Source organism: Neofelis nebulosa, chromosome 12, assembly GCF_028018385.1.
Source record: "Neofelis nebulosa isolate mNeoNeb1 chromosome 12, mNeoNeb1.pri, whole genome shotgun sequence".
Taxonomy (NCBI): Eukaryota; Metazoa; Chordata; class Mammalia; order Carnivora; family Felidae; genus Neofelis; species Neofelis nebulosa.
Window position 1 is genome coordinate 3,417,210 of NC_080793.1, and position 14,225 is coordinate 3,431,434.

At 64.4% G+C, this 14,225-nt stretch overlaps 1 protein-coding gene across 4 annotated transcripts in view; it reads left to right on the plus strand.

Annotated features, from left to right (window-relative positions):
• OLFM1 (olfactomedin 1) overlaps positions 1-14,225 on the plus strand; it is a 37,057-nt gene that overhangs the window by 1,726 nt on the left and 21,106 nt on the right. The window contains exons 1-2 of one of the 4 annotated variants that reach the window (XM_058693635.1): positions 9,885-10,366; positions 12,278-12,427. In XM_058693635.1, coding sequence (XP_058549618.1) covers positions 10,217-10,366; positions 12,278-12,427 — 300 coding nt within the window. In that variant the 5' untranslated portion in view covers positions 9,885-10,216. Of the gene's footprint in view, positions 1-9,884; positions 10,367-12,277; positions 12,428-12,871; positions 12,996-14,117; positions 14,207-14,225 lie in introns of those variants that run through there. The other 3 variants (XM_058693636.1, XM_058693637.1, XM_058693638.1) reach the window with 3 other exon arrangements.

Sequence of the window (14,225 nt, forward strand, 5' to 3'; positions counted from 1 at the left end):
ACTCCACAGACGGGAGCACACGTGGGCAGCAAGGAGCCAGGCAGGTAGTGAGTAGTGTGTGCCTTATTTAGACGTTTTGGGAGAGAGAATGCTGGTTGTCCGTGGCCCTGGACGTGGCCGACCCAGCGCCCTCCGAGCCTTAACGGCCTCCTCGCTTCCAGGCACCCCGAGTCTCCATTCCCAGACCACGCAGGCTTTTCCTCGAGAGGTCTCCTCCTCAGGTCTGTGTAAAGATCCCCTGTTCTTGGAAGAAACTTTCGGTCCGACTTCAGCTGGAAGCTCTGTCTCGGTGGCGAAGGCGTCTGCCCGGCCACGCTGCCGGTTCCGGCCCCCGGGGGGGTGTCCCCCAAGCCCTGTGCACGCACACCTGCCTCCTCCTCCTCCTGCTTCCGGGTCCCCTTCAGGACCCAGGTCAGCGCCCCACGACCGCACCCTTCCCTGGGCCAGCCAGGGGGGCTGATGTTTTCTGAGGCTGAGCTGTGGGGTGTCTCAGGGGACTGTGTCCCTCGGTGCAGCCAGGAGGCCCGGCCCCTCCCTCCCTGGGAGGTTCGAGAGTCCTCTGTGGGAGGCCGATTGTCCCGAATCCCGGCGGCGGGATCTTAGAACAAAGGCTCAACCAGGTAAGCTCTCTCCCGGTTGTTCCCAGCCTGTGAAGGGTCAGAGAGTGGCCACCAGTAACCTGTGAGGTGGGGAGTGGAGTGGGGAGCAGGTGTGGGCCAGGGCTGGGCTGCAGTCAGTCTGAGAGCTACTGGCACAACCACGCTCCGAAGTCTTGCTCTCTTGATCCCCAAGTAATCCAGCCCTAGGCAGCCAGATGTCATGAGCAAAGCCAAGTGCACTCGTCAGTGGCTGAGATAAGCAAACAGAGGGCGGGCCGAGCACCGGTGGCTGAGCCGCGAGGTGTCTGTCTCCCCCCCACACCCCCCTCCGTTTCTCTCCCACTTTCTGTAAGTGGCCCCCATGGCCACACACACCCCCCTTCGAGGCCTTTCTGGGGACGTGCCCACAGGGCTCCAGGGCCGCTGCGTTCGCGGGTTAGCCCGCGTTGAAGCGGGAGCGAGTCAGGAACGTGGGGCTGGTACCTGTCGCGGCCGGGCAGGGGAGAGGAGCGTGTGGCTGAGCCACCTGTTTTCCCGACAGCTCGCGGACGATGAGCCGCGCCACTGAATGCCAACCAGTGACGGACGGCCTACTATGTGCCAGGCTGGTGGGCCCAGGTGAAGCTTGTCCTCAGACAGACAGGCCTTTCTTGGCCTTATTCCGTGATTTCCAAAGAAAGGCTGGTGCTTCACGCTTCCTGGGAAGGATTTGGAGAGTGTCCCAGCGGGACACGGGGGAGCCGCCCCCTCCCTCTTGGGGGAGTCAGGCTGTGGGGCCTCCTGGGCTCCAGGCCTACCTGGTCCACCGATAGAAGCATGCTGCCTGCATATGAAGGTGTGACATGAGGGGGGGCTCTGTAGCGACGACCTTGACCCCAGCTGCCCGCGCTCGTACCCCAATCCCACCAGGCACCATCGAGGTGACCTTGAGGGAAGCTCTTAACCTCTCAGCCTGCACGTCCGCCTTTTCATAACCGGATGACTCTGGAAGAGGTGGCTTCACACAGACCCTGTCCTGCTCGGCCGCTCACTCGCCCTCCCTGTCTCGTGCTGTTCTCGGACGCCAGCTGGTCGGGTTTAGCGCAGTCAGACCTGGGCTCAGGGTGCGGACGCGTCTGAGCCCTGTGGTCTGGCGTCTGGGCCGACAGGCTTTGTGGGACCCGAGGCTTTGCAAGGGGCAGGAGACCGCGTGGGCCCAGGGCTCTGGGGTCGGAGCGGGGCTGAGCGTCGGGGAAGGTGGCGGCATCGGTCCTGAGGCTGCTCGAGCGCCCGGCCGTGAGCAGGCAGGGAGGGGGGCGGAGGGGCTACACGGAGGCCGGCCGAGACAGGAGGGAGGGCGTGTGGAGGAATGGGATTTGTTGCAACAGAGACGCAGAGCTTCTGTTGTTACCGCGAGCCCCAGGCCGGGCTTGGCCTTTCTTAAGGACGTGAGCCCCCCACGCGCACACCCGTGACGGCCTTCCGGCCGTGAACAATGAGCAGAGTGCCCTTGCGGCCTGCTGTCGTTGTGGCTGGCACGGCCGGGCCGGGAGCCGGAGCCCAGATGAGAGCAAACCCCGGCCCCCTTTGGGGAGGGGTGGGGGTGCTGTGGACGGACAGGGCAGTGTCACAGAGCAGCTGGCGTGGGGGTTAGCCCCCAGAATCCCACCGGGACCCATCACCTCAAGTCTGTCCTCTCCTCCTGAGATCCCGCCAGTCCCGCTGTAGAAAACCCAGCCCGCTCCCTGAGCCAATGTAACTAGACTGCAACAGCCCCGTTGTGTGGCCTGCTCTAGACTAACCTTGGGCCGATGACCCCACTCACCTGGACTCCCCCACGGGTGCCCTGCACGCTGGAGTGCGAGCAGAGGCGGGGTGGGGGTTCAGGAGCACCGGGGTCTCGTCCCAAACCGGTCAGTTCACGACACACGGCATGTAAGGCGGCTGGCGGGTTGGTAGGCCACCGGAGAGGGCCCTTCCGGCCCTCCGGAAGTGGCCGCCTTCCGGGCAGGAGAGTGCCGTGACACCCGGGGAGGGTGGGGGGGGGGGCATCAAGCTGTAGATCGTCCTCGCTGACGGCTGCTTCAAGTCCAAAAGCAATGTGCTCCTCCCCGCGCTGACTTCAGCCTTCCCCGATAAAAAGAAAGGTAATTTTCTGCCTTGGGTTGTATTTATTACTAAAGTTATCAGGCCCTGTAATCAGTATTAACATCACCGTGTAAAGTAATACAAAACTAATTACAAGCTAAACTGAATTAGACACATATGGCAACCGTGAGCCGGGCTGACAGGGACGCGAACCGATTTTCGGCGGTGGAGAAAAGCCCCGAGGACACCCCGCGTACCCCGAAACCGGCAGCCTGAGGGTCCTTGCCACGGCAGGGCCGCTTCCGCTGGCCAGTGCGGCTCCCACTGGGGCTGAGGGAGGGGGCAGCAGGTGGGACCCGAAAACACCCATCCCTTCACCTCTCGGGCGACCCCCCCCACACACACACACGAGGAACAGGGGCTGACACCAGCAAGGGGGGTTCTTGCGCCACGCTGCCCGCCAGGAGCGTCGTCTGGAGCAGGAGGCGGCGAGGCCAGCAGCCCCGTGCCGTATCCCCACCCTCAGAGTTAGGAAACCGAGGCTGGGGGAGAGGAAGCAGCCCCTCTGGCGGCCCAGCGCATAAGTGACAGACCCCTCCGTGTGCTCCCAGGTCCGTCTGACGCCTGAGACACCCGAGCTCGTGTCTCTGTTAAGACGGAGTGAACACATGAACAGCAGAGGGGAGGCTCGGTGCCACTGAGCAGCCAGCAGGGAGGCGCCTGGGGCCAACGCGCCAGACCCCCGAGCTTCGCGGAGCGCCCCTGGGCAGCCCGTCGTCTCGCGCGTCTCCCGCGGCGGGGGCCCCGTGTGCTGCCTGCTCCCACCTGCCGGCTCGGCTTTTAGAAGGGGGGGCAGCAGGGCACGGGAGCGTCTGGCATGACCCTGACCTTGCGGAGCCCTTCCCACCGCGAAGGGCGGGTGGCCTCGAACAAGTCCCCGTGTCCACCCGCCGGGCGTTGGAGAGCGGACACTCTCAGGAACAAAATGGGGGTCCGGGAGGGATCTCTACGTCTGCTTGACGGCTGAGCCCAGGAAGCGGGCAGGGACACACACACACACACACACACACACACACACTCAGCTCCGTGCGGCTTTGGGCGTGATTCAGACAGCGCTGGGGAGGAGGGACCAGGCCCCGCTCGGGGTCTTCTGGCAAACGCAGCTCCCCCTTCCTCTGTGCCCAGGTTCCATCCTGGGACACCTGCCAAGTGACTGGGGTGAAGCTGCCCTCTTAGCTCTCGGGCAGTGTTGGAAGACATGAGCTTTCCAACCCGCTTGCTCTGATCCTGGCCACAGGGGTTTGGCCTGTGTGCTCCTTGTGCGCGGTTTAACGACATCTACAATCAGGCGGCCAGGAGGAGAGTGGGTGGCCGCACCGAGGCGCATCTCCTGGCTCCGTCCCCATTCAGATGTGCGGGGCGTGGCGTTCCCAGAGAGCCTCTTGCTCCGGTCCTGCGGGTTTAGGGAGCGGGCGCGACGCCCACCGGGAGCTTGGCCTTCACGGCAGCGACTCCTCCAGTGTGCAAAATGGCTCTCATGGGTGGTTCCGGAAGGACACGAAGTTACTCCCTCTGGCTCTCAGTGATGGTTTGGGTGTCTGAGGGTCGGAGAGGAAGCCGAGGTATATTTATAAATATTATCAGTAGCGGACTCAGCACCCCAGGGTGTTGGTGCTAAATCTGACAGCGAACAAGGTCCCGGAGAAGAAACAGAGGCAGGCTTTCAGAAATAATCCGCGGCTCTCAGACGTGAGTCCCCGAGCGCCGGCCCCGCCAGGTGCAGGAAAGTTCCCGTTCCCTGCCTAGGGGTGGAGTCAGACGCGAGCGAGCAGGGACGTGGCATCCAGGTACTCGATTTCCCCAGACACGACACCTCCCTTTGGTAGAGCTGGCTGGGAAGGTTTCTGAGGCGGAGTCCGCCCCCCATCAGGCAGAGTCCTAATCTGTTGGAGGCGGGGCTGGGGGCGGAGCGTGTGCTCTGGGAGGGAGGGGCATCGGGCAGCACCCTGGTCCTGCAGACCTGGCCTTCTGAGCCATGTTGGAATCCGTGAACCCGTGTCCGGATCAATGACTTAAATTCAGCAGAAACCAGACTGCTCTCCTCAGTCAATTATGGTGACTTCCCTTAATGGGCGACAGGAAGCAGTAATGTCTGGGGGGCCCCCAAAACCCACGAGCTCAGCTCAGAGGGCGACCTGCCTGCAGGGCCGTCCCGTCCAGGGTCTCCAAAGTGCCACTCCCAGAAGCAGACCCCATTTCCGCTGGGCAGCTGAGAGGACACACGGCCGTGGCCTCCTGGTCTGGATGCAAGCCAGTCTGAGGCAACGTTTATGAAAGCAGCATGGAACTTTCCAGAGGAGGAGCAGAGGGTGTGGGGGGCCGCGGGGAGGGGCCACAAACGGTCAGCTCTCTGAAGCACAAAGAATCGGGACTGAGGGCTAGAAGGGGGCTTCGTGGCTGAGGGAAGAAGCGGCCCTGGTGACAGCTGCGGGTCACAGAGAACTGTCCCATGGGGAAGTGGCTGCTCTTTCCCGGGGGGTTGGAATAGACACCGTGAGTCCCAGCTCCACAGAACCTCGAGCCCGCATGCATGGACGGCGGAAGGAAGGGACCCGGGAGGAGGCTTCGCAGCAGGATGGGTCAGCTCTCCGCTCTGCAGCCGGGCTAGCAAACGTCCCAAGGTGGCCGGCTCCAGACCAGACCTTTCGCTTTTGCGGAAATGTTCTTCCCCAGCAGGAGAGTGATGGAAAGGGCACACACAGGGTGAGGGAGCAGAGTAGCCCCACGTGGCCCCCCTAACCCTCTCCCATTTCCGTCTGCCCTCCCTCTCTCCCCCAACCCGGCTATGTGCGGATAGCTTCAGAAAAATATGCATGCTTCTTCAAAAAACTTTATCTATAGGGGCGCCTGGGGGGCTCAGTCAGTTGAGCGTCCGACTTCGGCTCAGGTCATGATCTCACGGTTGGTGAGTTCGAGCCCCGCGTCAGGCTCTGTGCTGATAGCTCGGAGCCTGGAGCTGCTTCGGATTCTGTGTCTCCCTCTCTCTCTGTCCCTCCCCTGCTCATGCTCTGTCTCTGTTTCTCGAGAATAAATAAACATTAAAAAAAATTTTTTTTTTAATGTTTATTTATTTTGAGCTAGAGCAGGTGCAAGCTGGGGAAGGTCAGAGAGACAGAGGGAAAGAGAATCCCAAGCAGGCTCCTCACTGTGCAGAGCCGGACACGGGGGCTCGATCCCATGAACCGTGAGATGATGACCTGAGCCAAAACCAGGAGTCCACCACTTAACTGAGCCACCCAGGCTCCCTGGGAAAATGTGCCTGCTTTTCCACAGCAAAAGGGCATCCAAACTTTGCTCTTTGGGGCTGTCCCTTTGCCAAGGCCCAGACCCGAGCGAGTCCCTACTCGGGGGACCTGTGCTCTGTCTGTAGAACGGAGATGCTCTGACGTCGTGCCTCCTCGCGGGCCACAAGCCGGGAGGCAGGACCTCCCAGGGCTGGACCATACCACAAGCGGCAAATGCCTGCCGTCATAAGCTGCCAGTCGGCGGTGTTTTGTCATAGCGGCCGGAGCAGACGGACCCCGTGACGTCTGACAGGCAGAGGTGTGCCACGTTTTTGAGCTCGGTCCTGGGAATGGCCGGCTCCCCACATGACCTTGAAGGTCTTGCCGTCTTCCTGAGCCTGACGCAGCAAGAGCATCGCCCATGGGCGGCCGCGAGGATCAAGGGACATGGTGCAGCTGGTGTGAGGGCGTCTGGGGCACAGCAGCTGCTCAGTTAGTGTTACGGTGGCTATTGAGAGTGGTGAGCCTAAGTGAGCCCTTGCTTCCAGGGAAGCCGTGTGGAAATTGGGATTTAAATTCCTCCTCAGGAACATTTGGGGCTGGCCGACGCCAAGGATCCTTTAATCCAAATGCCTCATTCTTCAACAATGCACAGTTTGCTTTCGGAAATACTGTGTGGCCTCCTAAATCAAATTACACTTGCTCAAGGCTTCTCGGATGACCCTTTCAAATGCATTAAAAGCAAGAGTCTCTCCTACTGACTCATGGATTCCAGTCCCTGGAGAGGACTTTGGTTTGGGATTAGAGGAGTCAGAAGTGACTTACCTCCAACCTCCAGCTTGTCAGAGCAGCGGTGCAGAAAGGGCATAGGGATGCAGGGCAGGGCACAGGGGTGCAGCGCAGGGCATAGGGGTGCAGGGCAGGGCATAGGGGTGTGGGGCAGGGTCGCAGGGGTGCAGGACGAGGTGGCAATGGTGCAGGGCAGGGCATGGGGTGTAGGAAAGGGCATGGCATCAGTGGTGCAGGGCGGCAGGGGTTCAGGGCAGGGTGGAAGGGATGCAGGGTAGGGCATAGGGGTGCAGGGCAACAGGGCTGTAGGGCAGGTCATGGGGTGTAGGGCAGGGCAGGGCCTCGATGGTGCAGGGCAGGGCAGCAGGGGTGCAGGCTCACTGTGGGTCAGGAGCAGGGCTATACCCACCACACACCCCTGTTCTGTCTACACACGCCCTCTGGGAGGGGGGGATGTGAATGGTGCCCGTTTGCTCCTTTGTAAACACAGAAAGGGATGCAGAGGTGGCGAGGAGGGACTGACAGGCGTCAGGCTGGGTGGGAGCCAGCTGTCGCCCCAAGTCCCGCTCAAATTCTCTGACCTCCCAGCGTCGGCTCGGCTCCCAGGCAGCTGTAGCAGTTCCGAGGCGCCGTCCACAGCTGGCAAACCCCGTGGGAGTCACCCAGGGCCCGATGTTTACAAAGACGGCCTCCCAGCCGCGCCTCAGGGGACGCCACAAACGCTCCCAGCTCCCCAGCATGGCTGCAGGGCTCACGTCCCCAGGCCTGCCCCCAGTGCCCGTGCGCGGAGGGTCGAGGAGGGTCGAGGGTCGGAGGGGGTCCCAGGCGGGTGGAGCCGAAGCAGCTCGTGGGTCCCGGGGGTCCTCCCGCCTCCCGAGTTCCCCGGAGCAGCGTGGGCCCCGTCGTCGCAAACTACCTGGTCTTGGGTTTCTCAGTTGGGGAGCCTGACGGACGTGGCGCCCTTCAAATCTCCTTTGTTTCCTTGTTTTCATTCTTTCTATCTGCCCATCTGGACCCTCATCCTCCTCGAATGGGGCTCTGGTCGGGGGGGATTACTTTCGTGTCCAGCAATACCTTCTGAGCACTTGTGCATCCGTATCAACAGCAGCAGCGGTCACGAGGGGCGGCAGGGGTCCCCGGGGGCACGAGTCCCAGCCCTGCCATGCCCTTGAGCCCTGGTCACTCAGCGGAGGGGCCTCCCGAGTGCGTGCTGTCTCCCGCCAAGCGGGGTGACCGGGAAAGGCACCGTTACTGGGCGCCAAACCCGCTCCCGCGCTAACGCGCTCCGTCTTCACGGTACCCCGGAGAGAGAGGTTACCGTTATTAGCGAGCCCGTTTCCCAGATGGGCAAACTGAGGCACAGCAGGCCCAATCCCTCACAGCTAGTGGCAGAGCCAGGGCTCAAACCCAGGCCGCCTGCCCTGAGTCTGCGTTCTCCGTGCTGAGCGGCTCGTCCGAGACGCCTCTCTCTGGCAGCGGCGTGTTGGCCACTGATAAGAGAGTTTTCGTTCACGCTCGCTGCCCGGCCATGGCGAGTGTCCAGGAATCGGGCCCCCGTGCTGGTGTTGCTCCTGTCCCGGGCTGCACGGCAGGCTGTATCCAAGCCCCTGCCGCTTCTAGATGTGCGGCCCGAGAGTTCTGTAGACGGGCTTGGGCTCGGCCGGAGAGTCTTTCCGCCAAGGAAGCGGCCACTGCCCGCAGTGGGATTTGAGCGTGAGTGATCCGGGCCAGCGTGGCTTGCGGCCCTGAATCTGCTGGTCACGCGCTGGCAGGGGAAGGAGGCTGAGCTCCGGTAGTCGCGTGAATGCTGCCTCTCGCACCCGGCCTGCGCGCGTGTGGCCTGGTGTGGCCTGCACGGGCGGGCGGGCTCGCCGCGGAGCCTGCAGTACCGGCTCACACTGGGAGGTGGCGCCCTTCCCCAACGGTTGGAACCTGCCACCTGCGCTCCCTTGTGCCCCTCGGGAAGACAAATCAGGAAACCCTTCGTTGGGGTCTCACACCGGACACCCGACACTCGGGCCAGGACCATCCTGGCGGTCATCGTCCCCTCTCCCAAAGGGCATGGAACAGAGACAGACGCCCTGGGAAGGTGGTGTCCATCTTCGCCGGCCCCGGGAAGGCCGGATCCTTCCAGTCCCGGTTCAGGAAGGGAGATTTATTTTCACCCAGGCAGAAAACAGTGTGGTGAGTGATCTGGGGAATGCTTCCCAAACTTCCGGGGACGCTTAGTGGGAGGGACTGAGGACGGACGGACCCTTCATCCCCTAAAGGCTCCTGCAAATGCTAAAGCCGCGTTCAGGTGTTCGACCCAGTCAGCCCCGTGCCTCGGAGACGTGCGCGTGTCCTGCCGTGATGCCGCAGAGGGCTGGGGACTTACGCCAGGCTGCCCTGACCCTCCACTTGGGCCCCAGGACTCGGGCTCCTCTCTTGCCCCCAACCACACACCCCAAGGCCCCGCCCAGCTCCACACTCCTCATGGGCCGGGCACCTTCAGCTCTCCTGCCCAGATGCCTGAGCCCAAACCTAAACGCAGCTCCTGCCCTGCCCTCGGACCCCTCCCACCCCAACCCAGGGGCCCACGCTGGTGGGTGCTGCACCTGCCAGGAGGCTCCTTTCCTCCCAGAGGCCTTAGAGCACCTGCCCCACCTCCCACCCCCCCATCCCCGGGGATTCCAGAAAGCAATCCCCTTTCCACCCTTTTCCTCGCCCCTCCCCTCCCCGCGCTGGGGCTGGAGACCCCTTCCCGGCTGGGCTCCAGTGCGGGGGCGGCAGGGTTGGCGGGCAGCGTGGAGCCTCCACCCCCCAAGTAGGTCCAGGGCAGCGAGGGCGAGGGCTGAGCACGCGATGGGGTGGCCAGGGGGGTCCCAAAGGGGTGCCCAGGCCTCGCTCAGTCCTTCCGGCCGCCGGGAGGAAGCAGCGGCACCACCAGTCTGGACGCTAAGGCCGCCGCGATTTTAGGACTTGGGGGCGGTGGTCGGCTCTCCTCCTTGAACACCCATCTCAACCCCTTGGCGACTGGGGTTTGCAGGCCTCGCTGCCAGCAGCCAGGGGGCGGCGGGGAGCCGGAGCGGAGAGGAAAAATCCACCCATTTCCTGGGCAGATTGCGTCGGCCGCCGCCCGGCCGTGTCCCCGCCTCCCGGCCGCGGCCCCCGCGCGCAGCCCGCGCGGCGCTCAGAGCCCGAGCCGGAGCCGGAGCCCGAGCCGGCGGCGAGGCGCGGAGCGCGGAGGGGCGGCGGCACCGCGGACACCGGGCAGCGGGCAGCGGGCAGCGGCCACCGTCCCCGGCGCCCGGGGCGGCGCAGCCATGGCCGGGGCGCGCGGGGCGGCGGCGGCGGGCGGGCGGCGGCGGCGGGCCGAAGGGGCGCGGGGACTCGGCCGGGCGCCCCTGCCCGCCGCGGTGCCCGCCGCCTGAAGGCTGCCCGGGGGCGCGGAGCCGGCGCCGGCGCGCGCGGGCGCAGGAGGCGACTCGAGGCGCGATGTCGGTGCCGCTGCTCAAGATCGGGGTTGTGCTGAGCACCATGGCCATGATCACCAACTGGATGTCCCAGACGCTGCCCTCGCTGGTGGGCCTCAACACCACCAAGCTCTCGGCGGCCAGCGGCGGGACGCTCGACCGCAGCACCGGCGTAAGTCCCCGCCGCCACCCCGCGGGCCCTCCCGCCCGCTCCCTCCGACCCCGACCCCTGGCTGGGCGGCGCCGAGCGGGGGCGCGGGGGCGCGGGGCCAAGGGCACGGGCAGGGGTCCCCGGTGGCGGCTCCCCCACGCTACCGCCGGCGGGGGTGACCGTGCCCCCCCGCGCTTGCCCCGCCGGCCGGCACCCCGCCCCGGTCCCCCAGGGGCGCGCCTCCTTCCTTTGCCGGGGTTTCCTCTCGGGGCAGGGGGCCTCAGGGACTCGGAGGCCTGGAGTCCGCATCAACTAATATTAAGTCCCTCGCGGACAAGGTCAGGAAACTGAGGCAGGGGACTTGGGGACTTGTCCAAGGTCACTCAGCAAGTAAGGGGTGGGGACGCGGTGCTCCACCCTGTCAGGGCTGGTCCAGCCAGGGCTGGAGCGGAGCCCGCCCTACTTTGTCAAAGCCAGACGGACTGCCGGAGTGGGCCAGCGGCCGTTGGGGGAGCTGGCGGCTGCGAGTCCCCAAGCCAGGTCCCTGACGGTCCCGGCCCTGGTGGCCAGGGAGGGTGCAGTGGCCCTGGGGGGCACTGCCTGTGGAGCTGGCCCCTCCTGTCCCCTCTGCCCCTCTGCCTTGCCTCCCAGGTGGCTTTTCCTCCCTCATCAAGGCCTTGGTGGGGAGGGGGGGGCGGGTGGCGAGTGGCCGGGGCGCCTGTGGGCAGGCCTGAGTCGGATGTTGGCTGGAGCCACTGGGAGGCAGGCCGAGCGGGCAGCAGCCCTGAGCGGAGGGGAACGGAGGAAGGAAGGACCCCAGGCGGGCCCCTCCTGGTGGGGAATGAAGGGGGGGCGGGCAGGAGGCTCCTCTCCCACCTGGTTTTTGCTGCCCTGGGCACAGGTCTCCGTGTGAGCCCCTCCTGAGACCCTTGTCACGTTCACCTGCGTTTCAAGTGCTTCCTTCCAGTGCTCTCATAATGACTTTGCTCCCGGGTCTGGGTCCTGAGCCTCTGGGGTTGGCAATGAATGAAACAAATGTATGACTACTATAGGTTCTCCTCCCGGCCGGGCTAAAAATAGCAGGGAGGTGACCTGAGGCGCCCGGGCAGGCTGCCGGGGAGGGTCTGCGCTCAGGGAGTGTTTTCCCACAGCAGCATCCACCCTGTGCCCCTGGCGCTCGGGACCGGAGCCGGGCGGCAAGGTGACACCGGCCACACACGGCTCCGGTTCCTTGGTGGGTCCTTGGGCATACCCCGGGACCGAGGCTGGGTGTGAACGCCATGCCGCCAGAAACTTGGTGACATCCACTGAAGGACCGCGCGTGGCAGCCGGGTCGGAAGCCTGGCGCTTCCTCCGGCGGCCTCTGCCGGGGTGCCGGGGACGGTCGGGGCTCGGGGCGTTGCGGCTCTGGGCTGACGGGCGGCTGGATCCCGGGTTCTGCCGCGGGTGCCACATCCCTTCGCGTCAGGGACGGCGGAGCGAGGCTGCGCCAGCCACCCCTGCTTGCCTTGTGGGGAGGAGATCTTCTTTCTGAATTACGTGCTGCGAGTGAACCAGCCACTTGCTCTCCTCCCTGGCTCCTCGCCGGCTTGCGGCCTCTTCCCTCCCGTCCTCCTAACCTATCAATTTGGTCAGATGCCAGAACTCCAAACATCCCTGGAATTTAAAAATGCCCTGGATTTGAAAAAAAGAATTAAGAGTCGTGTCTGTTTCACTTCCTTCTGGCCCTGGGGACCCTGATAGGAGATCGCCCCTTTGTTCTCGGGGGCCCCTTTCCCTCCCCGTGGTCAGAACCAACGCGTCTTTGGACCGTTTCTGCCCTTTTTTCCTGGAGGCTGGACTCTGACAGTCCTCCCCGGGTGTCTTTCCTGCTGCACTGCCTTACGGTCTGACCTCTCTCTCCTTCTCGCTCCCTCACCACCCCCTCTCCAGGTGTTGCCCACCAACCCCGAGGAGAGCTGGCAGGTTTATAGTTCTGCCCAAGACAGCGAGGGCAGGTGTATCTGCACAGTGGTCGCCCCCCAGCAGACCATGTGTTCACGGGACGCCCGCACGAAACAGCTCAGGCAGCTGCTGGAGAAGGTGAGTCCGTGTGGGGCGTGTGTGTGTGTGTGTGTGTGTGTGTGTGTGCGCGCGCACCCACACCAGCACCAAGCCTCGGCCAGCCTGCAGGGTCTGTCCTGCTTCAAGACCTCCCTCTTTCTTGGCACGTCCACACTCAGAATGTTTGTGAACGAGTGACTGAGTGAATGGATGGGTGCAGAACCCCCAGGGATGGCCCAGGAGGAGACGAGTAGACCCCGCCGGTCGCTGCAGGCTCCCCTGAGGAGCCACGTGGGAGCGGGGTGCGGGGACGCGGGGTGCTTTCTTTCGCTGCCACCACCTCTCGGTCCCTCCTGGCGATGCCCTAAACCCGCAGTCCAGGGGGCTGGGGGCTGACGCGGAGCAGCTCCGCGGGGGGCGTCCTTGCAGCCCTTTGGATTTTGCCCCTGGGGCTCTCCCCCTGCCCCCACCCCCCACAGCAGGCCTTCGGGAGCAAAATCACACTGGGTCCTCACCTTTGCACCCACTGCGAGCGGCACCGTGTGGCTCAAATACACACTCGGAAGCCATCGTTCCAAATAATCTCCACGAGGATCATGTAAACTTGGTGAGATTTTTCACCCCGTTTCAAGAGTGGAAGTCAGAGGGTGGACCACCTGTCCCGAGCCAAGCAGCTGGCTCTAGGGGGGAGGGGAGGGCCGGCACTCAAACCGCGGAGCGGCGCCCCCGCCTGGCGTCCTCTGCCCCCTCCCCCCAAGAGCTGTGCACGCACACACACCACCCACGGACACACATGGACACAACACGCACACGCCATGCACAGGGCCACCTACACACCCCCCCCCACACCACACATACCCCGTGGACATCCCACGTACACAGTCACACACACCCACACCCCACATACACATCACACACACGCCAGTAAAACTGTACATTGGCCGTTGTTGACGACACGAGGGGAGGCGCCGGCCGAGCCGCGAGGGTCTTGGGGCAGGTCAGGTCGCTGGCAGGGGGACCTCCTTGTGGTGCTAGGTCAGGACCTTTTCGCTTAGGCCCCGCCCAACCACCACCCCTCACACGACCAGGTCCCAGTTTGCCCTCAGTTTCCCGGAAGTGTGGAGGGAAGGGGGCGGGGAGCGACTCGGGGCGGGGAGCGCTCCCAGCTCCGCTCATGGGGAGGAAGAAGGGAGGCCGAGGCTCTGGGCGGCGCTGGGCTGTGGCTCCCGCTCCCCTTTAAGGACAGTGTGGTCTCTGTTCTCATCTCTAGCCCACCCAGTACGTCACTTGCAAAGAATTAATGTAAAACGCGTTTAGCAGATTCCACAAACGTTCATTAACACCAAACTAGACCAAAGCCTAATTGGGCCTTTAATTATTCAGAATTGCAGAGGCAGGAGGTGGAGCTTGAAGGGGCCTCTGGGACAGCTGAGGCCGGGCTGGGGGGCGGGGATGGGGGCGGGGCCGAGATGGGCCGAGGGGGGCGGGGCAGGGGGGGTCGGGCGGAGGGCTGGGCTGGGGTGGGGGGGCCCTGTCTGGGGGCCGGGCTTGGGGGCCTGTCTGGCGTCGCGGCTGGGGGTCCGGGCTGAGGGGCGGGGCTGGGGGGGGGCGTGCTCTGGCTGGGGGGCGGGGCTGAGGGCCTGGCTGGGGGCGGGGCTGGGGGCCCGTGAGGAAGAACCCCGAGCTCTTGGGGGAGGTGCTTTCTGAATTCTAGAAAGCTCTCAGAGCCGGTAGAGCTCCGGCCTGGGAGCCCTCTTTTCTGCCTACAGACGCCACCGCGCCACGGCTTAACGATTTAAGGCCCTATTTTACACCCCGGTGGGCACCGTGTTTTCAG